At 43.9% G+C, this 10012-nt stretch overlaps 1 protein-coding gene across 1 annotated transcript; it reads left to right on the top strand.

The window, feature by feature from the left end:
* The first annotated feature begins 3525 nt into the window (after positions 1 to 3525).
* nelfb (negative elongation factor complex member B) lies at positions 3526 to 9660 on the top strand. Its single transcript, XM_010768831.1, has 12 exons — positions 3526 to 3757; positions 5270 to 5430; positions 5517 to 5616; positions 6125 to 6355; positions 6457 to 6642; positions 6747 to 6859; positions 6944 to 7046; positions 7553 to 7648; positions 7908 to 8050; positions 8677 to 8783; positions 9182 to 9323; positions 9446 to 9660. Exons 1-12 carry the CDS (start codon positions 3656 to 3658, stop codon positions 9630 to 9632), a joined length of 1671 nt encoding a protein of 556 aa, XP_010767133.1. The 5' UTR covers positions 3526 to 3655; the 3' UTR covers positions 9633 to 9660.
* The last annotated feature ends 352 nt before the right edge of the window (positions 9661 to 10012 follow it).

The raw sequence follows: 10012 nt of genomic DNA, 5'->3' as shown, positions 1-10012 counted from the left end.
TTTTATTCTGTAGATTGTGTACATTACTTTTCACTTTACTGCTTGTTGCACTCCTGGTTAGAAGCCTATAACCGCATTTCGTTGTCCTCAGTACCTGTAATGTGTGCAATAACATAATGGTGAATCTAATCTTGAGCAGGAACAAATGGTATTTACTTAGTACCATATCTGACATTAACGATTAAACAACATTTGTGCATTCTTTATAAATGCAAACCGAGTCAAGCAGAACTCGGAGGTCGCGGGTATGCCACCTTTAATTTGTTTGCAATCCGCCAAAAAAATACGAAGAGAAGAAGAAGAAGAGGGCCCAATCCCCAAACCACTACCTCGACCCTACCCCTCCGTGACGGAGTGGAACTCCCGTCTGTAGAAACACTCGCAGCTCAACGAGGCTCCCCCTCCTGTCAGGTGGGAGGGAGTAAATATAGCGGCAAGCTTTGGTGACGCCTCCCCTCTCTCCGCCGAAACAGGAAAGGCCGTAACTATATGTAACAACGTTTAAAATCAGCATCTCTTAGACAAAGAAGTTAAAATGAATAACTCAAATAAAACTCCAAACATCTTTCATTGAGTTTCAAAGCTCTTTTAGTTTAAACCTGATGTTTATAAGCTTCTTAGTTTTGTCCAACGGTCTGTAAATATACACAACTTTTATAATAACAATGCACACATTTACTTTTCTAGACTAAACACAGGATCGGTATGTCCCGGCAAAAGTCTTGACAGAAGCAGTATTAAAGCAAACTCATTCGAGGTCTGTTGACCTTTGTGTGTGTCCAAGCAGCCTATCAGTGGTATGTTTGTGTGGTTGTGTAACTGACTGTGTAAACAGCGTGTGTGTGTGGTGACGTGACACACACAGCGTGTGACCCGGTTGTGTGTAGAGTGCGTAGAGGCTGCGTCCATACGTCAGTCGATGTCGTCTCTGGTCAGCTGACGGCTGGGTTTGATCCCTCACGGTATGTGACCCATGTGATGTGGATTTACTGTTCAGCGCGCAGGATGATGCAACAGGACATGTGAATTCTGCGAGCCTACTCCAAAACATGCTAAGATTAAATACCTTTCTCACGCATCCTACCTAATACACTTAGCTCCGCACTACGTAAGATCGAGCGTGAGACCCGAGGTAGTGTGACGCGAGGACAGACGGAGTATCCTCATGGTGATTAATCGGATGAGGTGTTTAAACACGTCAAACGTCACTCTTAATGCCTGACATGTCGATTGTTAATGATAGACATGAGCACAGGCTGTATGCCCTCTCATAGAGCTTACACTGAATAACCCGTTAGAACCGGCGCATTTCTGGATAAATATATATATTGCGATGAATCTATGTTCCTGTGTTATAATGAAATCTCTGCGTAAATGTATGATAGGTAGTCCTCGCCACCTTATTGTGTTACACGATTTCGCTCGGTAAATTCTGTCTTCTCAGCCTACTATTAAATGAAATGAATTACAGACAATGTTGAAGCATTATAAAATGAATTGCATTAGTACCTCATCCCTACAAATATCCCGACGGAGCTGTGAGACACTGACGGCCCGATCACACGTCACGTTCGACAATCCGTTCCTTAACAGCTTAGCTACGCGTCTGCACATTATCACTTAGAAGGGTGACGCACGTTGGCCTGGCTCGCTTTCCCGAACTGAATTGAGTAGGTACCATGAGTCGGACTACGGCGATCAGTGCTGTCAAAAGCTAGAAAAACAATGTTCAATCTTTGAAGCCAACGAAGGACGCCAGAGGAGGAGTCGTCAGCAATCAATGATCTCCTGTTCACTCTACGGCAATGTGCACAGATTCAGAGCGTCAGCCAACAAACCACTGTGCAAGCTTGGAGAGACAGACCATGCAGTTCATTTCCTCATATTCCAACGAGAAATTTACGGTCAGCAATCACCCGTTCTTACGACCCACAGAACTATTTACTCGGGATACAAACCGGGGACCAGGCATGGAGGGATGGGGGGGCGGAGGGTGGCAGAGCAGCTGGGTGAAACAGGTAGGTTTTCGGCCTGTTTGTGGAGTTTTATATATATATATTGCTTGCATAAAATCCCCGGTTTTTTTTGCTTTGTATGCCGGGGGCCGGGACCATTCATGTGATTGGTGTTGGGTCGCAGGTGCTCCGAATAAAAATCCAAGCTTCAGACACGCCCCAGTCCAAGCTTTTTTGAAGCTATAGTGTGGCACGGGCCCGTTATGCATTATAGTGACGCTTTTCCACTCATATTCCCAGTTGTCGGTTTTCCTTTGTTGAAATCGACCACTGTGAAGGGTGGGGCGGGGCTTTTATACGCGAGTGGTGAAAACACTTCCGCGTAAGTTGCTCGCGTGTATCCTCCCTTTCGTCTCTCCGCAACCCCTCCTCCCTCACCCCTCCTCGATCCTACCTGTGGTGCATTTCAGCTATTGGTGACGTCCTTTCCGAAATGGCGTGTGTGATCAATTTCGGGTCAATTCTCCGAGGAGGGGAAGAAGGTCTCGAGGAGGAGTGATTGGGATGAGGCTTTCTAAATGCACCCGAGGACCGAAGGATCGAGCGTCGAGGAGGCTCTCTGGAGGACTGCTAACCGAGATAGTCACTGTGGTTCCTCCACGGCTCCTCCGCGGATTGCATTTCCGGGCACGGTGGAGGCGGAGCACGCACGGACTTTATCTCAGACCCAATGGACAGCTCTGCATGCGATCCCCTGGATATTATATTTAGAAACTGGCTTTTCCATAGCGTATGCGATGTTTCAGAGAGAACAGCTAGTGAGGTCCGTGCAGAAAGCAGAGCAGTGTGTAAAATATATATCACTCAGTATAACAGCCTACTCTCTTACTTTTCTTAGATAGTAGATACTACAAACAAAGAGTCGATATTTTTCTAAGACCTTTAGTGCTTCACAATAACAAAAAAACACAACGGCCTGTAGCCTGATTATGCTTAGGAGCTGTAAGATGTGTAGTGGTACGTGTGTAGGTGTGTGTTGTACAGTGCCGTAGATGCAGCGGACAGACCAGGTCTCAGTTGGTTTGGTGTCCTCAGCTTACTTTTAAATACTTGTAATACAACTTTTGGCCCGTAATNTGATTTTCTTTTAAAATGTGATTTTGAGGTTAATAAGATTCCGACCAAATTGTCAAATTTTCATAGGTAAATATCATTTTCCAATAATGAAGTATCTGCTTATGAAAATTTGACAATTTGGTCGGAATCTTATTAACCTCAAAATCACATTTTAAAAGAAAATCAAACCCGGACTAGACGTTTAAATATGGCCTTTGGAATATGGAACCACATGGATTCTGGCTGGGACAAAAAAGCTTTCAACCATTTTATTTTAATTGTTCCAATCATCGATTCAAAGTCGCACCCTTCAAAGGATGCAACCCCTGAATTGAGACACGGCCGAGTCCGGCGCACTTCCCGATGAATGAATGCCACCCGCCAGAACACGAAGAAGCCTGGAACGCTCAGCTCGCCGGTGTTTCTGACGGACTGTTTACAAAGCTGCAAAAGAGGAAGTTTGCTCTGAATGCGAAGAGCGTAATGTGTGCATGAATGTGAGGCTGTGTTGTGAAGACAGCTGATTTTGTGGCTGCAGTTTCACATGGTACAATCCTTCACTTTGATGATAAAACAGCGAAAGGATGTTCGCGGGGCTGCCGGAGCTCGGGATCTCTAACGGGGAGGATCTGAAGGAGACCCTCACCAACTGCACTGAGCCTCTGAAAGCCATCGACCAGTTCCAGGTAACCGCGGGACAAATAATGATCTACAATGTAGCTGCCAGTAGTGTAAAGTAACTAAGTACACCTACTCAAGTACTGTACTGAAGTACAACTTTGAGGTACTTGTACTTTACTTGAGTATTTCAATGACTTCTACTACAGTTCAGAGGATAATCGTGTACTGAAATACAAAGAACTCTTAAATCAGACTTTAGTTCCACCTGGAGTAAATTCACAAGCTACCCTGCAGTATAGAAATTCATTCAAACTAGCTGCACCTTTACCAGCTTTGAAAACACTTTCATGATCAATCATTATAAAACATATCATTCTGATATGGACCAATCTGCACAATGACTACTTTTACTGTCGCTACTTTAACTATATATTTGATGATAATACTTTTCTACTTTTACTTGAGTAACATTTTGAATGCTGGACTTTTACTTGTAACAGAGTATTCCTACACTCTGGTACTTCTACTTTTACTCAAGATCTGAGCACTTCTCCCACCTCTGGTAGCTGCTTATAAAAAGTGTTATTTATTCTCTTAACCATTCTGTGTATGTTTAACTTGTTTTGTTATTGTTAAGAAATTAACTTATAAATACAAAACCCTGAACAGCTGGACATAAACAGGAAATAGTGCACCTCTTAAATGTTTCCTCTGCAGTAGATGTTTCATCAACAACAACGAAAGTATGACAAACAATAATGTGAACGAACATATTAGAAAGAGACAGGTAAAACATGGAACACACGCATACGCACATACACACACACAACCGCGGACCCTGAGGACTGTGACACACTTTAATGTAACTTATGGCTCTGTCAGTAAACCAACAGTCTGCTCTAAGATTCGACTAAAGTAACAACACAATACAATGAAAACAGATGCAAATCACACACATAGCTGGAAGTATTGTTCAAGTGTTATAAGTTTTGATATAACGGTTTCAATATAGTAGTTATATATCATAATCACCTTCTCTTACAGCAGCTACACACATTTAGGTTTTACCTTCTGTCATCATTTTTGCCTTCCATTTGGTCATTAGTAATATGCTAACACGATAGCGCCTGAATATATCACAACTCCTAATTGGTATATATTAATTGTGTAATAAGTGAGTATTTCTCAAGTGTAATTAGAAATAGATCTATTACCATATGTTTATATTGTGTAATTGTGCTTTTGTTATCAATATTAATCTGTTAGGTAACTTTTAAGAAATGTATAAAAGATACAAGCAAAAGCTTATAAATAATGCCCTGACCACAGTCAAATTTAAGAAATACAATTTATGATATATGTATCATAATTTCTTCAGCTAAAACAGATTCATACCATCACTGTTATATGTGGTCCATTTATGTGCAAGGAGTTTCTCAAAGATACCCTTGCTGTGTGTCACGTGTTTTTTATTGTGTTTGAGCTGCTATCAGACATTACAAATAAGCAGCTGTCTCTGAGTTGACCAGCTACAGCTAGAGCTAATGATGAGTCTGTGCTGTGTCACATGACTGCAGATAGAGAATGGCATCCTGCTGCCCACGCTGCAGTCCGCTCTGCCCTTCCTCGACCTCCATGGAACTCCTCGGCTGGAGTTCCACCAGTCTGTGTTTGACGAGCTCCGAGACAAGCTGATGGAGCGAGTTGCCACCATTGCTGAGGGCAAGGAGGAGGACAGGTAAGGTGTTGCTTTTTACAAAACAAAGTTCTGCAGGAACCGGCTTGGCTGCTATTGTGCTCTGTTTTCTTACAATCTTCTTCCAGATATGGGAAGCTTGAGGAGCTGCTAGAGAAGAGCTTTCCCCTCGTCAAGATGCCATCCATTCAGCCAGTTGTCATGCAGGTGCTGAAGCATCTTCCCAAGGCAAGTATCATCAGAAGCTGTAATGTTAAAGAATGAAAACAGTAGACTAAATGAGGTATACCCAATATTTACATTTAATCAGCAGACAGTGTGTCACACTTTGAATTTCTGTCGTCTTTTATCATGTCCATCAAGATATTAAAATCTTCAATTTGAGTATTGTGATTCATCGGATGAAAGGAGTTGGTCTTTTGTTTATTACATCACATTTCCTCTGTCAATATAACTCATACTTTATGTTAGCTTGCTGCTACACTGCCCCGTTAATACTGGTGTAATGGATAAGCAACAAAGACAATACAACTTCTACCATCACAGAGAGACATGCCATGGATGTTGTATGTACAGAGTAAAATTACAACATATACGATCCATATGACAAACATTATAAATCCAGGATGAGCTTTCATGAGGAAATTATCAGATTAAGTCATGATCACATCAAAATGTTTACATTGCCTCAGCATGATGAGCACCGTTTATATTTTATTATCTGCTTTCCTTGAAGGTACCAGAGAAGAAACTGAAGATGGTGATGGCTGACAAGGAGCTGTACAAGGTGTGTGCCGTGGAGGTGAAGAGGCAGATCTGGCAGGACAACCAGGCTCTGTTTGGGGACGAAGTGTCCCCCCTCCTGAAGCAGTACATTGTGGAGAAGGAAGCCGCTCTGTTCAGCAGCGACCTCTCCATCCTGCACAACTTCTTCAGCCCGTCTCCCAAAACACGGCGCCAAGGGGAGGTGAGTCCCGCTCGTCAGATTAGATATTGTGATAAAGTCTTTATCAAAGTGTGTGAGACATGGGCCCCTGTGTGAGATGATGGAGCCGTCTGTTGATGTAGGTGGTGCTAAAGCTGACACAGATGATTGGGAAGAATGTGAAGCTGTATGACATGGTGCTGCAGTTTTTACGGACGCTCTTCCTGAGAACACGAAATGTCCACTACTGCACCCTGAGAGCAGAGCTGCTCATGTCTCTTCATGACTTGGACATCAGTGAGATCTGCTCTGTGGACCCCTGCCACAAGGTACGAGACCCTTTTATGACACCATCGTATCACTACAGAGCCCCAGACCCTGTATCCTCTCTGAAGCTCTGTGTGACCTGTGTTTCTGTTATGGCCCGCCACAGTTCACCTGGTGTTTAGACGCCTGCATCCGGGAGAAGTTTGTGGACGGGAAGAGAGCCAGAGAGCTGCAGGGTTTCCTGGATGGAGTGAAGAAAGGACAGGAGCAAGTCCTCGGGTAAAAGACGGGAGGATGGTTTAAGTTTAGGAGCCGAGCTGTTCCTCTCAGATGATTAATCTTCTGAGTCTCTGTGCTTCTCAGGGACCTGTCCATGATTCTGTGTGACCCGTTCGCCTGTAACACCCTGGTGCTGAGCATCATGAGGAACCTGCAGGAGCTGCTGAGTCAGGACTCTCTACCCAGGGTGAGCAGGGGGTGGTGCAGCATGCCAGTGGTGAATCTCTAAATCTAGTCCAACCACGAATGAAACAATCTAGTGGAAGCACTGTCGTCAACACTGAAGTTTAGTTTTGGATGGGTAACCGCACAAAACAACACTAGTAGAGCAAATAATTTATGTTGGGGCTACATTAGCTACCTACCGTGTTTGTACCACAAAACAAATTAAAGGTCCCATGACATGCTTTTCTGGTTATTACCCTTTTTCTGCATGTAAACGGTCTGCAGAGTCACAAACCCTCAAAGTACACCCTGTAGCGAGTAAAACTCTTAACATAGAAAATACCTGTCTATGCTGCCTCAGAGCGCCTCGTTGGAGATTTTATCTTTTTCCATTTTGTACTTCTTGGGTATAGTGACGTATTTGACCACCAATCTACCCTCAACACAGTTACAATATTGTCAACTATGTAAATATCAATTTAAACAGCCAAAGTGTAGTCATCAAGCTGCGTCTGTGTTTGTGAGCAGGACAGTCCCGACCTGATGCTGCTGCTGAGGATGCTGTCCCTGGGTCAGGGGGCCTGGGACATGATTGACAGCCAGGTCTTTAAAGAGCCTCGTTTGGTACGTACAGTTTACACCTCAGGCATACTCTCAGCTCACTGACATTGCTCGTTTGTTCTCACTGTATTTCGAAGGTCGTTGGTTGCACTTAAACCTGTTGAAATAGTTAGACTGTAATTAGTAATAGATCTATTACTAATATATTTATATTGTCACATGACTGCAGATAGAGAATGGCGTCCTGCTGCCCACGCTGCAGTCTGCTCTGCCTTAGTAATATATATTTTACTAACTGGCCTTCCTGTGCGCCTCCTCTCAGGATGTGGAGGTGGTGACCCGCTTCCTGCCTGCTATGATGTCAGTGGTTGTCGACGATCACACCTTCACAGTGGATCAGAAACTTCCCGGTGAGGAGAAGAGTTCCCCACCATACCCCACCACCCTTCCGGACGCCTTTACCAGGTGAGGCACTGCAGGAGGAGACGGCCACATTATAGAACATCACTGAGACAGTGTCCTGATGCACATGATGTGACCTTTTATCTTCCTTTGCTCTCTGCAGTTATCCTCACTACAGTTTGCAGTAGAAACAGTGATGCTTGTATCTGATATCATTCACATTTATGATTTATTAAGGACAGACGGTCATCACTTGCTGTGAACTGGCTGCCTTTTTAAATCTGTGTAAATCAAAAATCTTGAGCTCTGGGAATTTGTACTCTGAATTTTCTTTAGTTTATACACTAAACAATGTAACCAACACACAAGCATCAGCAGCTTTATTAAATTCCAGGCCATATCAAACTAAAGGTGCCACCCTCTGGCAGACACAGTAACCCACCCTCTGGCAGACACAGAGACCCACCCTCTGGCAGACACAGAGACCTACCCTCAGGCAGACACAGAGACCTACCCTCTGGCAGACATAGAGACTAACCCAATGTAATGAGAAATACCTCAAACCATCTTCCAAGGCATACTTTGTGATGCTCCTTTTAATAAGGCTGTTGTTTCGTCTCAGAAAATGTGACTTGTGAAGAAGGCTGTGGTGAGAGGTACTGTGATGGTGATGTGTTTGTGGCCCTCAGGTACCTGCAGGAGAACAGAGTGGCCTGTGAGATGGGTCTGTACTACGTCCTCCACATCGCCAAACTGAGGAATAAGAATGCCCTGCAGAGGCTGCTGCCCGCCCTGGGTGAGCCTCTCTGTCCCTCTGTCCCCCTCTGTCTGTCCATCTGTCCCTCAGTCTGCCTCTCTGTCCCTCTGTCCCTCTGTCCAGTAAACGTCTGAGAAGCCCTACAATATCATAATATCTGAAACCACAGCTCTTAAACAGACTAGAACTTATCCAACATGCAGCATCTCAACACACTGTTCTTCCTTATTTTATATATAGTATAGTATGTATCTAGGTTCCGATTTAAAATGTTTTTGTTTTGATTTACATTTTATTCAATGTGTATAGAGGCACTGTCACTGCATGGGGAGTCGGTATTAATCTTTGAGCAGGCAGTAATTACTCAGTAGGTTCAGTAGTAAAAAGGATTGACAGCAGGAACCATATGACTTAATAAAAGCTGGATCTTCCCACAGTGGAGACGTACAATGACATGGCCTTTGGAGACATCTTCCTCCACCTGCTGACGGGACACCTCACCCTGCTCTCCGATGAGTTTGGATCAGAAGACTTTTGCTCGGTTGTTTACGACGGCTTCCTTCTTACTACTTTCTCCAGGTGGGCGGATAGCATAGCCTCTAATATGACTGCCTGACCTTCAACATAACAATTTTTCAGTTTGGCTGAAACTTCTCCGCCATGTTTCTAAAGGATCGTTGTTTTTTCTGGATGTTTTTCAGTAAAGAGAACGTGCACAGACACACCCTCCGGATGTTGCTGCATCTTCACCAAAAAGTGCTGCCATCACACGTGGAAACCTTGATGAAAACCCTCGAACCTCCAAAACAGGTTGGCTTCATTTCTACATTCAGCTTGTGCTTTACATGGACTGGAGTTGTACTGATTGGTGGATCTACCTCTTCCTGATTCTACCCAAGTCTTACGGTACGTCCACACAGCAGCTTTAAAAAAATCTGCCCATTGACTTTGAATGGGGATGACGTCACTTTGCCTCCCTTTTTATGCCGAACTGCATTGTGGGGAAGCAAAGCGAAGATTTTCAGGATTCAAAAGTTGAGCAATGTTCAACTTTTGAAGCTGAGCTGGAAGCGTCAGCCAATCAAATCCCGTTTATGCAAATCTGACAGTACAAGCGCTAGCCAATCAAACCGCGTGCAAGCTGTAAGAGCCAGACCGCAGTTCGTTTCCTCGTATTCNCTTTTAAGTCGTAACTTGTATCCATTTTTTTAGCATTTTAATATCACAGGCAGGTTTTAAGAAAAAAGAATATCACTCTTTTTGGTGGG

This window comes from Notothenia coriiceps, unplaced genomic scaffold (genome assembly GCF_000735185.1).
Source record: "Notothenia coriiceps isolate Sejong01 unplaced genomic scaffold, NC01 NC01_scaffold00006102, whole genome shotgun sequence".
In the NCBI taxonomy this organism is placed as follows: Eukaryota; Metazoa; Chordata; class Actinopteri; order Perciformes; family Nototheniidae; genus Notothenia; species Notothenia coriiceps.
Note: the sequence above shows the minus strand (reverse complement) of the source record. Positions and strands in the feature narration are given on the sequence as shown.